This window comes from Artemia franciscana, chromosome 5, assembly GCF_032884065.1.
Source record: "Artemia franciscana chromosome 5, ASM3288406v1, whole genome shotgun sequence".
Taxonomy (NCBI): Eukaryota; Metazoa; Arthropoda; class Branchiopoda; order Anostraca; family Artemiidae; genus Artemia; species Artemia franciscana.
In genome coordinates this window covers 51,207,863-51,232,422 of record NC_088867.1, presented here as the reverse complement: position 1 = coordinate 51,232,422, position 24,560 = coordinate 51,207,863, and the positions used below count along the sequence as shown (strand labels likewise).

General features: G+C 37.3%; 1 protein-coding gene across 1 annotated transcript in view; it reads left to right on the top strand.

Moving 5' to 3' along the window:
• The first annotated feature begins 439 nt into the window (after positions 1-439).
• Positions 440-24,560, top strand: part of LOC136027563 (casein kinase I) — a 60,004-nt gene continuing 35,883 nt past the window's right edge. Inside the window, exons 1-2 of the mRNA XM_065704932.1 lie at positions 440-838; positions 16,241-16,347. Of these exons, the coding sequence (XP_065561004.1) occupies positions 698-838; positions 16,241-16,347 (248 nt within the window). The 5' untranslated portion in view covers positions 440-697. The remainder of the gene's footprint in view (positions 839-16,240; positions 16,348-24,560) is intronic.

Sequence of the window (24,560 nt, the reverse complement as noted above, 5' to 3'; positions counted from 1 at the left end):
ATTATACAAAACAATATGGCAATTTATTCAAGCTAGATCTGAAATCCTTTGTCCCTTAGGACAGCGGGTTCAACTCCCGAAATCACCGGCTATTTCGTTAGAACGGGGATCAGTGGCGTTATTTTGTAAGCTCAGTCAGGGTCGTCCTAGCCCTAAATGAGTACTTGAAATAATGTAAGGAAGATAAACAGGAAGGGTCCGTGAAAGCACAGGAGGGCTAACCCCCAGCCCCTCACGACACTTCCTGGATGAAGGGATATAGAACGTAACTCATCAAAACCGGCAGGGTCTGTGAAGTCCAGTGCCATATTCTTTACCTTATCCGTATGGCACATCGATATGACATAGAGCCACCCCTGTTCGCAGCGTCCATTGTTACCTGTGCTCCTTATAAGCGCTATCTATTACATAAAATTACGCCATTTCCTAGCAAGTTTTGATGTGAAGGCGAGGTGAAATTCGACAAAAGATATTGGTGTTGTAAATATATATATTTTCTGATAAAAAAAATGAAACATCTAACAATAAATTGAAATTTCATTTGAGAATTTCAGCTTTATTGAATTAGCTTACATACTTGGATGCAGCAAAAAGTCTGTGGCTACTCAATCTTTAAGACCACAAGAGTCAGGAAAGGTTTTAGTTCTTGAAGTGTTTATAGCCTGTTATTGAGTGAGTGGAAAAGGGTTTTAGTGAAATGGAAATGTCAAAAGGTGCTTCCCTGGCTCTTATTAGAGCTCAAGAATTTATCATTGCATCTAAGTATAGGCTTGTTCGGAAAATTGGCAGTGGTTCATTTGGTGATATTTATTTGGCAATCAATATAGTCACAGGAGAGGTTTGTATTCTTTTGTTAGTTTACTTAGGGTCAATAGGGCTTTGAAGTGTTGTAATCTACTCTTGGCCTAGACTACTATGAAGTGTGTTTTATCTATTTTGCCTAGCTTATATCATTCATAAAGTAAATAAGGTAAAACTTTAGTTTCATCATAAGCTGTCTAAACTGGAAACTAGTTTATACTAGTTTTTCATACAATAGCACTTAGAAATGCTAATTCTAGAAGTGTATCCATTTTGGGTTGACCCTCTTTCTCTATGGGGCAAACTAAAAATGCTTAAAGTAAGTAGGGTTTTGAAGCCAAGGGAAAAGTTGGGGTTGTACAATAGAACTGAAATTATATTTTAATTACTAATTCCAGTCATCACTGGTAATTTCTGTAGGCTATAGGCTAGTAGGAAGTCAAAAAAGATAATTAAAAAACTCCTGCTACCATTAATGCTAATATCCAAGATGGTTTACTGTCACTTTTGAGTTTAAATTACCCAGCTTTTTTGAACCATTGCAATACTAGCTGTTGTGACATTAGCCTATGACAAAATTTGAACAGGCAAATCAGAATGATTAGTTAAATATTAGCCTACATTTATGGTCTATTGATTTGGAGGTATGCAGTGCAATGTCCAATTTTGCTTACAAGTAATATTACCTATAGAGTAAAGCATATTTGCCTGCAGGGCTCTTGGTGTAATATGCTTCACTCTATAGATGATGTAACCTGTAAGCAAAATCAGATGTTTGCTTTGTTTGAAAATGAATCATCTTGGATATTAACATTTTTTTTTACCAAGAAAATAATCCCTGAAAGTTTCATGCCACTAGACTCTCAAGATCAAACATACCCCCCCCCTTCTTCCATTATAAAATAAACCTGTAAAGATTTTACAGTTTAAATAATATACCACACTTAATCTCAGGGGCTGCGGGTATTATGCCTTTCATGTTTTTTTTATATTTATGTTATTCTGAACAAAATAGTTACCTTGAAATGCTAATTGGATGTCTTATGGAATTGCAAAAGAACAAAATATCAAAAAAGTTTTAAGATCAGGGCTGGCTCCTCTACTATCACTCAACTTTCAAAAAAAGCACTAGAATTCTCAATTTCTGATTGAAAGAGCACCCCCTCTCCCCTAAGTGTCTACTGGACAAAGGGGGGTCTGAGGGCTGGCTCTCTTCTCAGGGCTTGGAAGTAGTCCCTTAACTCCCTCAAAAGTCTCTATTTGGGAGCTTGGTATATTCAAAAACTGAAGCATGATATATTTAAAAGACCCTCTTTAGATAGTATAGCTTTTTCACAAATCTGGCTATATTTGTCTCTTGACTATGCTGTTGCAGTTCAGAAAAAATGCAACAAAACAGTCAGAATTTCATCTGTGGTCAAAGTGTCTATTAACTGTTGTAAACATAGGAAGTATATAACAGCACAAAATTGGCCTATATTGTGGGTGGGATAAATGGGTGACATGGTAGTACTGTTCAAGAATAGAGAGGAACATCGACTTAGGCTGTAGGGTAGGTGGGAGGGATTGGTCATATTGTAATGACATTCAAATATTGATAATTCCTGGTGACTTCATAAAATGAAATGAACCATACCAGTACAAATTTGTTCAAATTGACTTGCATTCCAATGGTGCAAATTGCATGTTCTTTCCCTGAGGGTATTTGATAAGCTAATAGCAGGTTGAGTGAGAAGAGTACCATGAGTGGAATATTCAGATGGTAAAAATCTTTGTGTTTCCTTCTGTATTTGAACCTACTAGTCTTTCAGGTCTCCCAAGTATATTTAGGAAAGACAATGGGCAACTACAAATTTTGTTGCTCCTGGTTAACTAAAGAAAACAGGAGTGTCAGAAGGTTAAATGAGGCTGGATTGGTGATAATGAGTTTTTTTTACTGCTAATTAGGAATAATCTTAGCTGCTGCAAAGGCTTTTACACCTTGAATCAGCATGCTTTGTCAGACAAGCACAAGAAATGGGTTATAATCCATCTCAATCCATTACAGTTACAATTGTGTGGATATGCTAGGGAAGAGTCTTAATGAGAAGAGCCATCAGCTTGCAATAGAAGTAAAATTCTTGAGATGTTTTGTGACAAAGATGCTGCATTCAAAGCAGAAGTCACATGGGTATTCAATATCTTGCAAGCTTTTATGTCTGCAGCTTCATGTGACTGAATCATTGATGTCTTTATAGCCATATTCACTGGTAAGCTATTGCCTGGGATGTTGATGAGTGCAAAGAAAGCTATGTACATGATAACTGATGGACTTTATCCACACTGTAAACAGAGTCTTATGAAGGATATAGGTGAAGCTTACCTTGTTCTAGAATACAATAAAACTACAAACAGTGAAGGAAAAAAGCTACAGATTAGAGTGCACTTTTGGCCCTTTTTAAAAGATCAAGTTGGGAGCTGCCATCTGGTGATGTATTTCATGGAATATGCAACTGGTGAGAAAATTGTAAAAAAAAGCTGATGTAATTCATTTGGAGCAAGAATTTACCTTTTGGAAGATTGATAAAGAAAGGCAGCAATGGTAATAATATCAATTTTTTTTAAAGGAAACAGAAAAAGAACAAACAATATTTTATACCCCCACAAAGGCTCTTTGGCTTGTGAGAGTGGGGGACTAAACATAACATCAAATAATGACACTAAAATCAAACAGAAGGACAAGAAGAGAAAAAGAAACAAAATGATTAAACAACAACAACAAAACATGCCATGCTAATCAGAATAAATGAATTGAATAAATTGAAAAGGAAAGGTAGAGGGGAAAAAGAGAATGGAGAAGAGAACTAACTCTCCAGATATAAGAGGTGGTTTGTTAGCTCTTGTTTAGATTGTCTATAAGAATAACATAGTCCATTTTTAACTGGTAGGGAATTTCATAGGGAGGCACAACAAAAAATGGATTAGAATCTGATCTTGTGGTTTTGGTTTTATGAATGAAAATATCCACGTCATTTCTGAGAGAAAAAGAAATGCAAGATTCCTTTTGTAGTTTAGAATTTAAAGATATAACTCTTCAAAGAAGTTAGGGTGGAGTCCATGAATTTAATTCCTCTGTTATATATTTTGTAAACAGGGTAAAAGAAAAGAATGTCAATAGTCATACTGTTGGGCAATAGTACATGTAAGATTGAATGAGAGAATGAAAGAGGATCTTTATTATTGAACCTGGGAAACAATGACAAAGATTCCAAAGAACTTCTAGGTTTCTGGAGAGCTTAAGTTTCCAAGAGCAGCATGATGTTTGAAAGAAAGATTTTCTTCCAATAAAATACCCAGGAATCACCAGGAGTCTGTCAGGGGGAAAAGTTATATCACCATGAGTAGTAGAAATAGTTTGAACCAAAGGACAAAAAGTACCTGATCTGGAAAAAATAAGTAGACTAGATTTAGGTAGATTTAGGGCAAGGGAATTTGCATTGAACCAAGCAAAAGCTCTTTCTAGGATAGAATACATGTTCATGATAAGATTATTTAATTTCTGAACACAAAGAGTACTATCATCTGCAAATGTAAATACAGAATTCAAGATCAGAAATTCAGAATTTCAAGATCAATACAGAATTGATCTTGAAGCTTAGGATCAATAGTGATAGACCTTTCTGATAAGTTTCAAACCAATGCTAAATGTTTCCTTGTATCCCTGTGTGTTCCAACTTGAAGAGTAGGATAGTATTTGATGTGCTATCAAATAGTTTCCCAACATCAAGGAAAATTGCAGCTGGAATTCTACCCCTGTCTTGTGAATGAACTTCAGCAAGGTCATGCAAGTATGTTTTGTTGAGTGTTTCTTGGTGAAAACCAAACTGATTGTAATGGATTTTTTTATACAGAAATGATAGAAGTCTAAAATAAATGCGTTTTTTTTTAAATTTACCAAAGGCCTGATAAAAGAGAAACTAGTTGATAATTAGAAGGATCATCTCTAGAACCACCTTTTTGAACCACCTTTTTGGAGAACAACTAATCTGGCAGATTTCAGGGAACTAGAAAAAGTTCCATGCAAAAATGATAAGCTCATAATAATGGTGAGAGGGGATAGGATAGAGGGTGATATAAACTTCAAAGACTTGGAAGGAATTTGATGAGGCCCAAAATAGGATAATCCTATTAGCTCAGAGACAATTCTCTGGACTTCAGATGCTAAAACAAGATCCAAAGCCATAGATTTTTGACAAGAAAGACTGAGGTACTTTTTAAAGTCACTGTTAGAAAAAGCACTAATCAAAACATCATCAGAAATTGATTTCCCTGTGGATGTAAAGTAAGAGAAAAATTCATCCATTATGACCTGGCTATTAGGCGTTACTGCCCACTTAGAAACTAATGTATTTGGCAAGTTATTTATTTTGAAATTGGGATGAAGAACTGCATCTGTAAGTTGCCAGGCTTTTCTCAAATACTTGCCAAATTTGGAGAACATCTGGGAGTGATAAATACACTTTGCTTTACAAATTAAGGAGTTCAATAATTTTTTTTTATACTTTTCAAGATGATGATGAGAGCTAGAGGACTTGAATGCTTTCCTTAAATAATCTTTCTTTTATGTTCTTAAGAAGAGCTGTGGTCACCCAAGGGACACAAGGAACTGCATGTTTGAAGCTTTTAGGAGCTGAGGTTGAACAGCAATTATCAATAAAGGTCTCTGACAAAATCATAAAATTTGTTGAAAAGACTATCAACAGGCTACCTGGAATCAGTGAGAAACTCCCAGTAGGTATCAGACAATCGAAATTTGAACTGTTCAAGTTGATGCTGTTGGTAACGGAATGGTAAATAACAAGGAGTGGAAGGAACTGAAGATGACCAGAGATTGAATAATTTGTAATGCATGGAAATTGGTGAGAGATTGCAGACATGATAACAAAGCTTGAATTAGGCATTAAAATAGAAAAAAAATATTGTCAATTATTGTGGCAAATGTGCCAGTAACCTTAGTAGGAATAGTGATACAAAGAAACATATCAAAGGATAAAGCAGAGGATAAAAAGTTTTAAGACATTGTTGATAAAGTTTTTAACAGGTCAATATTGAAGTCTTCTTAAAGGATAATTTTATAATTACTTCTGCATATTTCAGACAGAGCCTTTTTACATATTCCTAGGAAAAAAGGAATTGACCCACTTGATGGGTGATATATTTCCCCAATGATAGGTCTCTTGTTGTGTATCAAAATTTCAATAAAAATAGACTAAAAAATTCCATCCAAATGTTTACACAGATCACTGTGCAAAGTATAATCCAGGTAATCAGGAATATAAAATGCTAAGTCACCTTTTTTCCCTCCAATCTATTTACAAACTCCCAAGTTATATCTGGAAATATCTAAAAGCATATTGTTGCCCCTGTGAAGAAAGGTTTCAAAGATTCCAATAATCTGAGGAGAAGAATTATCTATGGGAAACTTCAGATTATTTCGAGAAGAAGGCAGACCTTGAATGTTTAAATGAAGAACTGAGAAATTAATGCCAGAAGTCACGTCTTCAGCCAGGTCATATCTTTAGACACAATCTACAGTAGAATCCCAAGTCAAAACTCATCATGTGTACTACATATTCATGAAAGGGCTTCAGGAATTTGGCAATTTTGGCAATCAACAAAGTCATACAACTTTGTTGTCATCTTTAGGTATTTTTTTTCCTTAGCTGGCCTGCATGATGTGTAGATTTTCTTAGAATCCCAGAAATTAGAAAGGCGTCCCATACAACAGTTTATTCAGCAGGTCCCAAGAAGGTTGCTGACGTTGGGTCCTCCTATTTGCTGAGTGATTGATCAGTTGCCTGCACTCATGGTGTATTTTTGCATTACATGCCATTGAAGAAACATTTGAAAATTTGAAGTTCCTCATGATTGTAAACTACCTAAAAAGGAAAGATATACTTGCAGAACTTGAATTCATGTATTCATCGAATTCAATTCTGAGCTTTCTACGAAATTCACAGCAGCATATCAGAAGAACACACCGCCTGTGATGCTTTACAAGTCCAGCTGAAAAATTTACTTCTCAGTGTTTTTGCAAGACTTCTTAAACCCAACATTATCATGTCTGCTGGTGAACTTTCTACCACTTTGCTTGAGAACTTAGACAATTATACTCAGGACGCTGTTGGTGATTAGGTTAACTTGCGTTAGATACTCAGAAAATAACATTGGCAGAAAGACAAGGGTGCCATCATAGGACGCAAAGATATTTCAAGGCAGCTGCCGAACACTTGATGAAGAAGTGCCCCATCTCTTCCAGTAGCCTTCTCGGAGTGCTTAGATGCCTGGATCCCACGGAAAGGAAAAGAGCTAGAAGCCTGTCAGATATAGCTGTGCTTGCTCTAAAAATCCACGTAAGAGTAAGTGTTGATGACGTTAGAAGTGAGTGTATACTGCTTCAAGCCACGAACTCGGTAGAATCAACACCACCAAACATTGACCATTATTGGCCTCAAATCTTCTCAATGATGGATACATTGGTGGGCAAAAGTGTATGCTTTTGTTGAAGCTTATGAAAGCTGCATTGACATAATCGCACGGCAGTGCTGACGTGGAAAGTTTTTTTTTGCTCTCAAGAATACTTCTTCCATCGAACAAAGCCTCCATGTCAGAAGGAGTCCTGAATGTGGAGCTGTGTGTGATTGACGAATTGAACATATATGTTGGCAAACCCGAAAGGTTTCTTATTCCCAAAGAATTGTTGATTTTGGCTAGGTTGGGCTTGTCAAAATTCCAAGATTATGCGGAGAGCTAGGCAAAAGAACGAGATACTGAATAAAGCATTCAAGACCAAGAGAAAGAAAGAGAGCTGAACCTAGTTGACATCTCAAGAAAAAAAGGGCTAGATAGACTCGAGGAATCATTGCAAGAAAAGCGGACGCTCTGAAAAAAAAAGAGCAATTGTTGATGCCTTCTTGAAAGAAGCCACCGAACGCTTACAGAGAGTGGTGGGTTCAAATGATTCCTTGGACATCGCTTTGGTGAATTCCTTACTAGAGAGTGGCATGAAAACGCGAGAAGACGGAAAAAAAAACGAAGGACATGAGAGAGAGCGGGCGGAAAAGGACATACAAAAGAGGAAATTGGACTTGATGAGCAAGTTCACTAATCTCTCAAAGAATTCGAAGAAGTGAATGAGTTAGCTTACAATTTGAAATCTTATGGATTGCTTTTACTTGTTACTAGTCTTGAAGTTGTTTTTCTATTTTTGTTTTAAAGAAACATAACTGAAAGTATGAACAAAAAGAAAATGAAAAAAACAAACAAACACAACTGCCCATCTCCAGGGAAAATGGATAGAATTTTATGAAATATGAAGCCAATTACTTTTTTTAAATGAAGCTTTAAAATAAGTGCTGTGAACATTTTTCTGCATTAAGAAGGGTGGCATCTCCCTACAGCATACTTATTCAGGCTTAGTTTAAATAAAGGGAAATGAGAGAATAATTTCTTACCCTCCCTCCATATCCCTTCCTACATTTCTCTGAAGGCTCATGGAGATTCAAACAATTTTAGCATTGGAATGCGCCCTTTTCGCCATCTGGCACCCCTTCTCTTCCCTGCCTACGCAATGACCGGTCACTCCTCCTTCATAACTGATTTGTAATTAAATATTTGTTTTTTTCATTTTCTTTATTTGTCTTAATTTCCTTTTGGCTGCTCAATTTTAAATCTGGGATAATTTTCGGGGTGGGGGAAGGGGAGGGGAATGAGCTGGACCCCTTTTCAACATATTCCTGTGTAGGTTGGTGCACTTTGCCAGAGAGTGCTTCCATCCTTTCAGACTCCTTGAAGAAGTCTGGAGTATGCATCGGCACTGTTTCTGTTTTCTGTTTCTGTTTCTGTTTTTTCTTGCCTGTTTCTGCCTGTTTCTGTTTCTGTTTTTACAAAAAACAGAACAGAAAACAGAAACAGGCTACCTGTTTTTGTTTTACCTGTTTCTGTTTCTGTTCTGTTTTTTTTTCATCTGTTTTTTTCCGTTTCTGTTTTTTTTTTTTCTGTTTTCTGTTTTTTTTTTCTGTTTTTTTTTTTCAAATTCCGCGCTATCTAGCGGGCATGATACCGAAACGCATGATACCTACCCGTGCCTACCGTACCGAAACGCACATCTAGCGGGCATGATACCATGATACCGTTGATTTTTGAATTTAAACAAAAAGGGAATAGGTGTGGGAAAAGTCAAAGTCATGGCCAATTGTAGAAAAAAGCTAAGACAGATTGTCCAATTAAGTGGGCAACCCAGTCAAGGTTAATTTTACCCCTTTGATTGCCGTTGTGACTGTCTCCCATTTATGCTACACCTCTCCGTGCATGCATGTCCCTTGACAATGCCAAAATAGAGTCAACCCGTTGACTACGGGTTGACTACTTGAAAATTTTCCTCTCATGCATGTCACTCCACAATGCTCAACTAGAGTCAACCTCTCATGCTAATTCACGGCGGGGTAAATATGAGCGAAAGAGAGAGATAGAGAAAGAGAGAGAAGCTTGAACGCTATACAGTGAACATGGGCTAGATGGGAACCCCATATGACAATGTCTCTACTGTTGGTATATGTGTAGCGGATGGCTATTACCGCTTGAGCAACGGTCTAACCATTGACGGCTTTAAGGATTCGTGCTTTAAGCGGCAAACATGGGCTCAATGAAATCCCATATAAAAGAGGAATATAGCGTTGGTATTTACTTAGAGCAGTGGTTCCCAACCTTTTTCGGTCCGCGTACCCCTAGTCAAGGCCCAAAAAGTTTGCGTACCCCTTTCTTGAGAATCGTTGTTTTACTTTTTTCTTAACTAAAATCAAATTTTCAAAAACACGAGATTTATTGTCCAATATGACGGTGCTTAAATGTACTTACAAAATCAATGAGAAACTTGAGGCTGCTTTTTTGCTAAAATATTATCAAATCTTGGCTCGATGTCACTAACGGCAATTATAAGGTCATTTTGTACACTCAGTCTGTTTCTGTGGTTGGTTTTGATCAATGACATTGCCGAAAATGACACTTCACAAAGGTAAGTGGATCCGAATGGTAACAAAGCAGACATGGCGATTTCACTTAGTTCCTTGTATTCTCCTTTCACCTCCAGCCAAAACTGGGAAACAGTTACATTTTGGAATTTCAGTTCTAAGGCGCGATCAGTGGCAAGTTCGATCAGATTCTCTGTAAGCTTGTCACTAAGACCGGAGCTTGAGGTCACGTCTTCAACAAATGGATTTTGGATCCAATCCTGCGTTCTATCTTGGTTCATAATCGATGGGAAATATGACACAAGTTCATCTCGCAACTTTGTCAGATGCTCCCGAATGCAATCACAGATTGTGTTGAGGTTATCAATTTCACTATCGTCCGCAAACTTGTCAAGGGTCGGGAAGACACTAACGCTGTTTCTTTGAACCTTTTTAAGCCAGAACTCCAATTTCTTGATGAAAGCACACATCTTCGAATTCAGGGAGAGTTCGTCCGTCCGGAAACCTTGCATTGACAGATTCAAGTCATTCAGTTTGTCGAAAATATCCGCAAGATAGGCCAGGCTGCAGACCCAGTCCTGGTTTTCAAAAAGTGAACTGAATGCAGATTTTTGCTCCAGAAGAAACATTTGAACTTCTTGTCGAAGCTCGAAAAGTCTGTTTAAAATCTTCCCACGAGACAACCAGCGAACTTCTGTGTGCAGAAGTAAATGTTGATGTTCTGAACCCATCTCTTGGCACAGCAACTTGAACATTTTTGAGTTCAGTGGTCGGGCTTTGATGAAGTTGATCACTTTTACAGCCTCGTTGAGGGTCTCGTGCAGATGTGCGTTCATCCTTTTCGATGCAAGAGCTTGTCTGTGAATGATGCAGTGCAACCACTTCAGTGAATGATTCAGTGGTTGCAGTGCAACCACTTTCTTGGATTTTTCTTCCTTATCCAGGCCATGAGCCCATTATTCTTCCCTGTTAAGGCGGCAGCTCCATCACTGCAAACTGATAGACACCAGTCCCACAAGATGCCCCCTTCTGCGAAGAATTTGTCAATCACCTTGAATAGTTCTTCTCCTGTTGTTCTTGACTGTAGGTTTTGACAAAACAGAATATTTTCTCTTATGTCAGAACAATCTAAATATCGAACAAAGACGATCACCTGGGCTTCACCTGACACATCCGTGCTTTCGTCAAGCTGTAACGCAAACATCTTCGTCAACTTTATTTGCTCAATAACCTGCATGACAATATCGCTTGCAATGTCTTCTATCCTTCTTGAAATGGTATTGTTCGACACAGGTATAGACTGAAGGGCAGTAGCAGTTTTCGTGTCAAACATTATTTCACTGACTTTCACTAGTGCTGGTAATATCAGACATTCGGCGATGGTGTGCGGTTTTTTCTGTTTCGCAACTAAATATGAAACAGCATACGAAGCCCGGAGAGCCTTTGAAGAAACTGATGCCACTTTTGCAATTTCCAAACAGTTACTAGCGAATGCTTCTTGTTTACGCTTGAAAAACTCTATGGGCTTACCGACATGAGAAGGGTGCACACTACTGAGATGCCGGTTCATATGCGCAGGTTTCATGGAACTGTTGGCCAAGACTTGACCACAAAGAACGCACTGTGCATTCACTGGATCAGACTTTGTCGCACTAAATCCGAGCCCTAGGTATTCTGACAAATATCGACGCACTTTGACCGATGATTCGTCATATTTCTTCTTCTTAGGTGCAGGTTCAGAGTTTTGGGGACCATCATTCGGCTTCTTGTTATTCCTGATCAGGAATCTATCCATCTTTGTTTGCAACCACAATTCACGAACTTCGTGTTTCAACAGATGACAAGATACTGAACTCGCTGAGTTTAAATCGAGACCTTACGGCTATGGAGAAAAATTAGCGGGTTACTGAAAGCGAAAGTTTTGAAAATGAGTCTGAAATTACGTACAATGGGTTATGTTATCTGATTTTGAGGGAAATGTTGGAACTGAGTCAGAAACAAGTTTTAAAGATGTAGACTAAATTAATTTTGGGACCTTCGCGTACCCCCTGCGAGGGTTTCGCGTACCCCCTGGGGTACGCGTACCACCGGTTGGGAACCACTGACTTAGAGCAATGGGTTACCGCTAGAACAGCGATCCAACAAGCCACGGCTTGAAGGCATCCGTACTTTAAGCGGTGAACCTAGACACCTTGGTATGTGTGTAGCGGAGGGTTATTACCACTTGAGCAATGGTCTAACCATAGAGCGTTATAGAGCGTTGGTATTTGCTTAGAGCAATGGGTTACCGCTATAGCGACGGTTTAAATAGCCTCTAACTTAAGCGGTGGACATAAGCTAGATGGGATGACTCTGTGTCTGTCTGGTATATATTAGCAAGCAGCGGTCTAAGTAGCCTCGGCTTGAAAGCATCCATGCGTTAAGCGGTGAATATAGTGTTGGTATATGCTTTGAGCAATGGTTTACCGCTAAAGCAACGGTCTAAGAGCAACTAGGGTAAATTGTCAATTATAAATGACATTTAAGCTTGAAAGGAATATAGCGTTGGTATCACCCGATTGGACACATTTTATGACAAATTTCGCCCCCCCCCCCCTAAAAATACGCTAGTGTGTTGAATTACACGAAGTTGCTCATCTTTTGTATGTGACTACAAGGATTTAACAAGAAGATGTTTTCTTTCCTATTAGAAATAGAAGAAGTAAGGAAAAAACAGGAAAAACAGCTGTTAAAACAGCTGTTTTTTTTTTTAAAAACAGCTGTTTTCTGTTTTTTCGAAAAACAGAATAGATTACAGAAACAGGTCACCTGTTTTTGTTTGACCTGTTTCTGTTTCTGTTCTGTTTTTTTTCTAACTGTTTTTTTCTGTTTCTGTTTTTCTCAAAAACAGAAACAGTGCCGATGCTTAGTCTGGAGGCTTCTTTGTAAGCCAGGGTTTTACTGTGTGTTTTGCTTCATTACTGCTATTAATAGATGCCCTTCAACTATCCATTGACTTTGGGAATATAAAAGTTGGATATGGCTAGGTGTGGCTATAAAGTGGATAAGGCAGCCCCCCCCCCAAATGACATTGTACTGTTGGCAGCACCCATCTCTCAATAAATTGTAATCAAGACTAATCTGGATCAAAATGAGTGTAACCTCTTATCTTCTTGGTTTACGAATCAAGTGTATCCAGAAAGGCTTTATTAAAGCCAAATATTTTGTGCACTGTGGTTTTTTTTTTTTTTTTTTTTTCTTTTTTATAGAGCCTTTGAATGCTTCTCAGAGCCAATACATTGTGCTTTTATGGGGTACAGCCAGGAGTGGATGCAGAATTAATGTTTTGTGACACTGGTAAAAATTGACCCCTCTATCCTTATTTTTCCTCCTGTAATTATTGTAACTTTCGACCTTTTGGTTGTGTACGGGGGGGGGGCACGTGTCTCTAAAACCCACTTCTGGATACATTCTATAAAAATATAATATTTTCCCAACACTCTAATGTGCATTTGCAGTTTTTAAATAAGTTACTTCCTCGATAATTTGCCTTGGTTAAAAATTTTTAATATCAAATATTAATACAGAGTTTCAAACTGTCAAATAACACCTTTTTCTTTTGTGTGGTTTTAGTAGTATCAAAGCAGTCATATGGGAAAGCTATTCCTACAACCTTCTGTATAATTTTGTGCAGTATTAATTGTGCAAAGCACTATCTTAAAGGTAAGCATTTTGATTTTTAATATGACCTATCATTGAAAGAATATCTGCTTACAGATCCCTCTAAGGATATCCTGTTATCCCTTAATTAAATTAGGCAAAATAACTGAAATTTGAATATATAGACCTCAAATTACAACTTTTACAAGTGTCAGATGACCTCTCGTTTGGAAATTTAGACCTAGGATTAGAAGGAGTATTCTGATTCTTACCCTGAACTCGTTGGTGTTTTTTTTTTCATGTTCCTTGTGTTTTTTTTTCTTCCGCACTATTCTTGAACATAGCATTGACTAAGAAGGGAAAACCCATCCCCAAAGGCTGATCCCAAACACAGTCCTCACGTTTTTCGTAAGTTTGGGAAAACACCTTTAATTAACTTATGAGAAAATCCTAAATTTCAGGTTAAAATCAACTTCTTATGAATCAGCCAATCGGGACATCCTTCCCTCCAAAATGCTGCTCTCAAATAAGAACTTGCCTTTTAGGTTTCGACCTCATGTTACCATTTATTTTCGTGCATCTCCCTCCCTAGACCTGATTAAAGACCTACAGATCTCCACCCCATCTCCCCAGTCTTCAACAGTTAAACCTAATAGATTTTGTTATTTTATAGTTTGGTTTTTATTTATTATTTTGATTTTAGCTCAACTGATACCAAAAATTCAGCCAGTACCAGCACGGCATATGCGTTATACAAGTAGTTTTGTTCCATCGGTCGTCACGATTTTTATGGCACTTGGTATCTACCAAGAAAAATTTAATCGAAATTAAATCAGAAAAATTAGAAAAATGTATTTTTAACTTACGAACAGGTGATCGGATTTTAATGAAATTTGATATTTAGAAGGATATCGTGTCTCAGAGCTCTTATTTTAAATCCCGACTGGATCTGGTGACATTGGGGGGAGTTGGGGGGAGCCTGAAATCTTTGAAAACGCTTAGAGTGGAGGGATCGGGATGAAACTTGGTGGGAAAAATAAGCACAAGTACTAGATGCGTGATTGACATAACCGGAACGGATCTGCTCTATTTGGGGGAGTTGGGGGGGGGTAATTCTGAAAAAACTAGAAAAAATGAGGTATTTTAACTTACGTAGGAGTGATTGGATCTTAATGAAATTTAATATTTAGAAGGACTTCGTAACTCTGATCTCTTATTTTGAATCCCGACCGGATCCAGCATCATTGGGGAGGGGTCTTGGACAGTGCTTAAAGCGTAGAGATCAGGATGAAACGTGGTGGGAAGAATAAGCACAAGTCCAAGATACGTGACTGACATAACCAGACTGGATCTGCCCTTTTTGGTGGAGCTGGAGGGCGGTAGTTTGGAAAAATTAGAAAAAATCAGACATTTGTAGCTTACGAACGGGCGATCAGATCTTAATGAAATTTGATATTTATAGGGATCTTGTGCTTTAGAGCTCTTATTCTAAATCCCGGCCAGATCCGGTGACATTGGGGGGAGTTGGAGGGGGAAACCGGAAACGTGAAAATTGAGGTATCTTTATCTTGCGATGAAACTTGATATATAGAAGGGTCTTATGTCTCAGATGCTCCATTTTCAATTCGAATTGGATCTGGGTACATGGGGGGCTGGAGGGGGAAAAAGAAATCTTGGAAAACGCTTAGAGTAGAGAGATCGGGATGAAACTTGATGGGATGAATAAGCACAGATACGTGATTGACATAATTGGAACGGATCCGTTCTCTTTGGGGGAGCTAGGGAGTTTTACTTTGGAAAAATTAGAAAAATTGAGGTTTTTTTTTTAACTTAAGAACAATTGACCGGATCTTAATGAAATTTAATATTTAGCAGGAACTCATGTCTCAGTGCTCTTATTTCAAATCCCGACCAGATCTGTTGACATTGGGGGGACCTGGAGGGGGAAACCGGAAATCTTGGAAAACATTTAGAGTGGAGAATTTGGGATGAAACTTGGTGGGTAGAATAAGTAAATGTCGTAGATACGTGATTGACGTAACCGTACTGGATCCGCTCTCTCTGGGGGAGTTAGGGGGTGGAGTTCAGTGGTTTGGCGAGTTTGGTGCTTCTGGACGTGTTAGGAAGATGAAAATTGGTAGACGTGCCAGGGAGCTGTACAAATTGACTTGATAAAGTCTCCCCGTATCGACCATCTGGGGGCTGAAGGGAGAGGAAAAATTAGAAAAGATGAGGTATTTATAACTTACGAATGGGTGATCGGATCTTAATGAATTTTGATTTTTAGAAGGATTTAGTGATCCAGAGCTCTTATTTTAAATCCCGACCGGCATTAAGCCTCTGATTTTCCTTTTAAATCAATCTTTTGATTCTTAGAATTTTGCTAGAGCTCGTACCATATGAGCTCTTGGCTCTTCCAGCCTCGTCACAAGTGCCTTTAATTCTGCAATTTTTAATTCTGCACTCACTTGTCAATAATTGTAAATATTTATATGCTTTATTTCATTATTCTTTTTTATTCGTTTTGTTTTTAAAGTTTTTTTTCTTTAGTTTGAAATTAGAGTTTTCAATGCCATAGGTTTTACTTTGACTCCGTGTTTTCGAATCAATGTATAATTTTGTATGATGATGGCTATGGGTATGATTTTTATATGTTTAGTGCCTTAGTATGACAAGAACTGCTGCTAATCGGTATGACCATGCAAGGTGTTTGATAAAATCGTTTCATCTTTATTTTGTTGGGCAAAATATTTGCTTAGTCAAAAATTGAAATTCTTTTCCATTGTTTATAGGAAGTGGCTGTGAAATTAGAATCGTTGAAAGCAAGGCATCCTCAGCTCTTGTATGAGTCTAAACTATACAAAATATTACAAGGCGGACTTGGAATCCCACATTGCAGGTAAGATTAAATTAACGCATTTTGTTTTCATGTATAACATTGTAGAATTAAAACAAGGTGCTTAACTTTGGCCCTTATTTGTTTATTTTTATTCATTTATGAAAATAGGTTCATCGGAAGCAAAGACTGGGCTCGTTTCTTCATCGTTTCTTCAAGAAGAAGGACTTACAGAAGGGGCTGTAGTTTTGCCGATATTAGCAAAATATGAAGTAAACGCATCTTGAACTTTTAGCTCACCCTCTACATTTTCGCCGTCAATCACAACACTTGAAGGGACAGAAGATGACCTATAACAGAACTGATTACTTGTCATGTCTTTAGCGCTCGCAGAGAACTTTCTTTAATAAGATAACGCTTTAGTCTTTCGGCAAAACGAATTGTAAACTCTTCTATAAGCCTCTAAATTTGAAGCCGAGAATCACGCGAAAATGGCTTAGAGGATCCGTACGCCTTTCAAAGATTATTTTTATCCTTTCAACTTTTAAGGAGTCCAGGGGTCAGTCAAGGATTCAAAGGAGCTGTTCTTTTTGATGCCGGGTTCGACTGGGTTGCAGCACATGTATTCATGGTAACTTCTTTCAAAGAATCATAAAACGAATTAAACAAAGAGTATATCAGATTCATCTTCAGAAATACTCCACGAATGACTCGCCAACCGTGACCTAAGAAGATGCAAACCCTGATCATTAAATTTTAAAGAGGAAAAACCAGCTCCTTGGCTGCAACCCCCCATTGCACTTCCTGGCTGAAGGGCCAAGAAACGGAGATCAGCACCGCCGTTACGGACCGTAAAGTCTAATGCCGTATCCTTTACCTTTACCTCCTAGGGAACGAATCGGAAAAATCATGCATGGAAAAAACAGGAAAATGGTCTGAGATATCACTCGTCAATACAATATATCAAGCAAAGAAGCAGTAGTCTTAGTTATGCGAGTTGGAATGTATGTAGAAGGTAATGTTCCACAAGCGAGCATTGTTGAAAGAAAATCCAAGGACGAGGATGACCTCCGGTCACACAAATTAAGGTTGAAGTCGCCCATAATGACAAGTTCACATGAATGAAGTTGGATTATTTTCAAAACCTCGTCAAGGATCTGAAGGAAAGAGGGAACAGACCCACTAGGAGACCAGTGTATATTACCAACTATCAAAGTTTTAGCTTGGGTTTTAATCTCGATAAATATGGATTCAGAAATTCCTTCTTCATTCCTTGACAGGTTATGTCTAACAGAGTACGAAAGATATTCTGAAACATAAACAGCAAGGCCATCTTTAGCCATCTTGCTTCGATTCAAATGTTCCATCTTGTACCCAGCGGGATGTAGTAGAGATTCATTTCTCGAATCAAGGAAAGTCTCACAAAGAAAAATAAAATCATGGTGGCCGCTACGCACTATCTTTTCAACTCATCAAACGAAGGACCAATACCCTCACCATTAAGCTGAATCACAAGAGAAACTTCATTAAATCCGATACATACTCACCACCCAGCTTGGCATCTTCACAACAACGACATGAGGACATCAACTAGGCACATAGAACGATGAACTCATTTTTTGGCACATATGAGACTGAAACAGAAAAAATAAAGACCAAAAACAGAGAACTTGATAAGAGAAAAACTTGTATGCAAACTGAAAAATAACGAAAACATAACTAAATCTCACTACCCAGGAGAAAAATTTATGTTTCATAACTTACGAAAAAACAATAACAAATGCCAAACAAATAAATAAAGAATGAATGAATCACACCAATTACTCGTTACTCCCGACTGATAAAGCGAGGGAGGGAACAATAGAGGCTGTATAACTAGATAACTTAAAAGGATCGGAACATGAGTCCTCAATTCGCAACCAAGTCTTACTCTTAGAAGACTTTTTCGCTTCTATCCATACACTTAACCCTCTCGTTTTCACTCGGGTTTGAGCAACTTTTGTTGGAGTATCAGATGACGTACGCAGATTGTAGCCGAAAGATAGCAGTTCTTTTCTACGGCGTGCCAATTCGCGCTGGAGATCAGAAGTGATGCTTCCTCCAGTTATCCTTTCACTTTACTGCAATTTTTCATAATAGCGTCTTTATCTGCTAAATTAGCCAAAGTCACGAGATCTGGCCCGGCTTTTGCTGTAGACCTAGATGTTGTACTAGTATTATAGCCTGATATTTTATTTCCATTGAAACGATAGCACTTGACAAAGGGCATTGAATTCTCGTTACTGACAGTTGGTATGCTGTGAAGTAGAATGTTGTCTTTTTGAAATAAGTTCAACTTGAAGACGAGACTTTTTCAGATTTATTTCCTCGGCTTTGAGAACCGTATTTTCTTCTTTAAGCTCCAAATTCTCATTTCGTCTAGTATCAATCCCCTTTTTTAGGCTTAGAATCTTCGTCATAAGCTCAGTGTGATCTAAGTACGGCTTCGTGAAAGACATCATAAAATTATTCAATAATTTCCCCTAGATTGGCTAATTATCAAATCAAAAATCCACTAAACAGAGACTTACAGGCAAGGGCCCTGTATTACTGAAATAAATCAAGAGAGGCCCGTGTTCAAACAGCTAACAAAAATATCCTAGATATGCAATAGCCTCCACCAGCGCACACTAGCTCCGAACGGAATGAACGCAGGCAAGCGATGGTACTCTCTGTTCTTCTCTACGGCTCCGAAAGCTGCAGAAGCGTCGAACTTGGACATATTCCATCCCAATTACCTATTATATGTACTAGGAATTTGCCTTTCAGACAGGACCTGGAACGACAAAATCAGGAGAAGTTGTGGGAATTGCACACTTATCTCACATGTTGTCAAAACGAGGCAATTGAGGTCGTTTCTGCCACACCATGCGCGGAGATCAGAAGAGTATATAAGCAAAAAAACTCAAAAGTCTTCTGCTACCAGAATGGAAGAAGAAATCAGGAGAACAGAAGAAAATGTAACTCGCAAGAGTCAATTCTGATCTTAAGGTTTGTGGGGGCTTCCGAATGTGAGTAACGCCTGTCACCCTCAAGTCAAGTCACTGGCTTGAAATCGTAAAGCCTGTCACCTTCGAGTGAAATATCTGGAAGGAAGCATTTTATCGCCTGCTGGTAGCCATGATAAGCCTGGATTGAACTTGCAACGAGTACAAGTGAGTTAAGTACATCTTTAGCTAATAAATTATGAGCATTTCAGTTGAAAAATCTGTTTGAGTGTTGAACGGTTTTCATATTTTTTCCCAGGAGTATTTTAGTTTGAATCTATTCGAGTTGTCCAACGATTTTCATCATTGGCTCATAAATTATGAATATTTCAGTTGAAAAATCTATTAATGGTCTAGCAATTTTCATTTTCGGGGCTGTCTGCTCTGTGTTGATACTTTAGAAATTGATTCATATATATATATATATATATATATATATATATATATATATATATATATATATATATATATATATATATATATATATATATTACATATATATATATATATATATATATATATATATATATATATATATATATATATATATATTACTTTATTATATGATTATTAATATACTTAATAAACTTCATATACCTAATTAATATACTTATTATATGATACTTATAATTTAGGCCATATTTCTGTAGGCTTACTTTTATATATCAAAACTTTCTGAGGAAGGTTTTTTTTGTAGCCCCAACTCAGGAAGAAGGGGCTTAGGAGCCCATTCCTAATATCCTATACTTTTTACGATATTTTCGCTTAATATTGAATAATTCGCGCTGTTTTTGCTATTCCTAAGAATTTGCCTCTTTTATGAAATAATATTTGTTTACTATGTATTTATGTGTCTTACTATGTATTTATTTATGCCCAACAGTTGTGTGGTCTTACGATCTTGACCCTATAATGATGGCTAGCGTAGAATGTGATGTGAGACTTGCTCTTATTGTATTTTGTTTCAAATCTGCTGTACTCTGTTTCAGACACTAAGTTAAAATTACAATTTAGGGTATGTTAAATAAGTATGGTTATTATTAATTGAATAAAGAAAAAAATGTCAAGTTTCCATTTATTTTCAACGAATTATAAAAAAGTGCAAATTTTACAACTATTCTTTTAATTCTGTCTTGTTTTAAATGTATTAAAAAGGAATGAGTCCAAGTTAAAAATGCGAAAAGATTACTTCGTTATGATAAGAATTTCTGGACATACTGAAATCAGTGGTGAACTTTGTCATAATGATTCTGGATTTACTCAAAGGGCCATTGCTCTCTTTGGACAATATTTTGCATCATCAAAAGTTATTGGTTACTTATTTTACAATCAAGGTTATCACTCTCTATTCAGTGTCAACTAAAAACAGTTTCTGGAGTTGTACATATTACAATTTTTTTAATGAATTAAGGATTGCTTTTCGCCAGGTCCTTTTTAGGGTTGTGAACTATGACCTAAAAATGTTGGAGTCGAATGCACCATGCATATAACTTATCAAAACTCACATGATTGGTGAGTTTTAGTAAGTGCATATAATAGTTTATCCATACTTTTAATAGATCGTTCTTATCAAAATTCACCATAGTTACCGTACCTTTTCAGAAAACTGTTTTTTATCATCTTCTTCTTACGGTTATGTGCTATGGTACAGGAATATTCGCTAAAAGCACCAAATGCATATGACTTACCATACTTCAACCATCAATACCATATATTATGTAACTTTTTCAAACTTACCATAGTTTTTCAGAAAATTACCCTTCGTCAACTTCTCTTCAGAATTATCAAATATGATGTAGGAATGTTGGGCAAAATGCAGGCCCATATAGCTTTTCATAGTCACCATAGTCTTTAAGAAAAGGATCTTTGCCTACTACTCCTCGGGGTTATGAACTACGATTTAGAAATCTATATATATATAAATAAGTTGTCTGTCTGTGTGTCTGTCTGTCAGGTGACGTCATGTTTCTGTGTCGACTGACGTCATGAAGTTAGTTGTCGTCATTTTTGTTATGACGGTGACGTCATTAATGGTATTTAAAACATGCGTTCACGGAAAAATGTTTAATTGTAAAATGACTGAAGAACCTACAATGGCAACAGCCGAGGAAGCTGCTCAAAGAGTCTATGCCAAAAAACTTGCTGCTGATAGAGAAAGTAAGAAAAGAAAGCGTGGATATAACCGGGAATATAAATGACGACCGGGACACAGGGACACAACTACAACGGGGACGCCGGGGGCACAGGCGGGATATATAATTGACGACTGAGACACAGGGATTGTTTGAATAGAAATTACAGACCGGGACACCGGGACACAAATGACGACCGGGACACTGGGACACAGGGAATATAAATGACGACCGGGACACTCAAAGAGAAATTACAAACTGGGACACCAGGACACAAATGACGACCGGGACACAGGGAATCTAAATGCTATTTATATGCACAGACAATGGGAAAGCGAAGAATGTTGTATATTCGCATGTTTTACGTAGTTAAAAATATATATTTATATCTATCTCTATTCACAGGTGGAACACAGGGACACAGCTACAATGGCGCGTAACTAATATGGCGCGTAACGACTTACGCGCGCGGGGGGGCTTGGGGGGGCGCGAAACGCCCCACCAACTAGGTGTTGGGGTGGCGCGAAGCGCCACCCCAACAGCTAGTGTTGAATAAAATGCAGCGAGTTTATATATTTTCCATCCATTCTTATCATAGTTTTCAGAAAACTGCCTTTGCCAGATCCTCTTTAGGGTTATGAACTATGATTTGAATATGGTTAAATATACTCCAAGCTTATGCAACTTATTTTAGCTCACCGTAGTTTTTAAGAAAAGGATCTTTGTCTGCTACACCTCGTGGTTTTGAACTACGATTTAGAAATGTTGAATAAAATGCAGTGAGATTGTCATCCATGCTTACCATAGTTTTCAGAAAACTGCCTTTGCCAGATCCTCTTTAGGGTTATGAACTATGATTTGAATATGGTTAAATATACTCCAAGCTTATGCAACTTATTTTAGCTCACCGTAGTTTTTAAGAAAAGGATCTTTGTCTGCTACACCTCGTGGTTTTGAACTACGATTTAGAAATGTTGAATAAAATGCAGTGAGATTGTCATCCATGCTTACCATAGTTTTCAGAAAACTGCCTTTGCCAGATCCTCTTTAGGGTTATGAACTATGATTTGAATATGGTTAAATATACTCCAAGCTTATGCAACTTATTTTAGCTCACCGTAGTTTTTAAGAAAAGGATCTTTGTCTGCTACACCTCGTGGTTTTGAACTACGATTTAGAAATGTTGAATAAAATGCAGTGAGATTGTCATCCATGCTTACCATAGTTTTCAGAAAACTGCCTTTGCCAGATCCTCTTTAGGGTTATGAACTATGATTTGAATATGGTTAAATATACTCCAAGCTTATGCAACTTATTTTAGCTCACCGTAGTTTTTAAGAAAAGGATCTTTGTCTGCTACACCTCGTGGTTTTGAACTACGATTTAGAAATGTTGAATAAAATGCAGTGAGATTGTCATCCATGCTTACCATAGTTTTCAGAAAACTGCCTTTGCCAGATCCTCTTTAGGGTTATGAACTATGATTTGAATATGGTTAAATATACCCCAAGCTTATGCAACTTATTTTAGCTCACCGTAGTTTTTAAGAAAAGGATCTTTGTCTGCTACACCTCGTGGTTTTGAACTACGATTTAGAAATGTTGAATAAAATGCAGTGAGATTGTCATCCATGCTTACCATAGTTTTCAGAAAACTGCCTTTGCCAGATCCTCTTTAGGGTTATGAACTATGATTTGAATATGGTTAAATATACTCCAAGCTTATGCAACTTATTTTAGCTCACCGTAGTTTTTAAGAAAAGGATCTTTGTCTGCTACACCTCGTGGTTTTGAACTACGATTTAGAAATGTTGAATAAAATGCAGTGAGATTGTCATCCATGCTTACCATAGTTTTCAGAAAACTGCCTTTGCCAGATCCTCTTTAGGGTTATGAACTATGATTTGAATATGGTTAAATATACCCCAAGCTTATGCAACTTATTTTAGCTCACCGTAGTTTTTAAGAAAAGGATCTTTGTCTGCTACACCTCGTGGTTTTGAACTACGATTTAGAAATGTTGAATAAAATGCAGTGAGATTGTCATCCATGCTTACCATAGTTTTCAGAAAACTGCCTTTGCCAGATCCTCTTTAGGGTTATGAACTATGATTTGAATATGGTTAAATATACTCCAAGCTTATGCAACTTATTTTAGCTCACCGTAGTTTTTAAGAAAAGGATCTTTGTCTGCTACACCTCGTGGTTTTGAACTACGATTTAGAAATGTTGAATAAAATGCAGTGAGATTGTCATCCATGCTTACCATAGTTTTCAGAAAACTGCCTTTGCCAGATCCTCTTTAGGGTTATGAACTATGATTTGAATATGGTTAAATATACCCCAAGCTTATGCAACTTATTTTAGCTCACCGTAGTTTTTAAGAAAAGGATCTTTGTCTGCTACACCTCGTGGTTTTGAACTACGATTTAGAAATGTTGAATAAAATGCAGTGAGATTGTCATCCATGCTTACCATAGTTTTCAGAAAACTGCCTTTGCCAGATCCTCTTTAGGGTTATGAACTATGATTTGAATATGGTTAAATATACTCCAAGCTTATGCAACTTATTTTAGCTCACCGTAGTTTTTAAGAAAAGGATCTTTGTCTGCTACACCTCGTGGTTTTGAACTACGATTTAGAAATGTTGAATAAAATGCAGTGAGATTGTCATCCATGCTTACCATAGTTTTCAGAAAACTGCCTTTGCCAGATCCTCTTTAGGGTTATGAACTATGATTTGAATATGGTTAAATATACTCCAAGCTTATGCAACTTATTTTAGCTCACCGTAGTTTTTAAGAAAAAGATCTTCGTCTGCTACTCGTCGTGGTTATGAAATAACGGTTTAGAAATATTGAAAAAAATGCCCAGGTTTATGCAACTTATTATAGCTCACCATAGTGTCAGGTGTTGTGTACCTTATGGTCAGCATTAACAGAAACTCATTTAGAAAGTTTATCTTTAAGCTTTTAGGTGAAAATTTGAGGAGGATTTGCTTTTTGTTTAACCAAGAGTGGAGGCCAAATATCGCGATCTTTGGCAATCTTTCATCCTTCATCAGTAAAATGTGGCCCAACTATCTAAACCCTTCTTTTATTTCTGCCCTAAAACGGGAT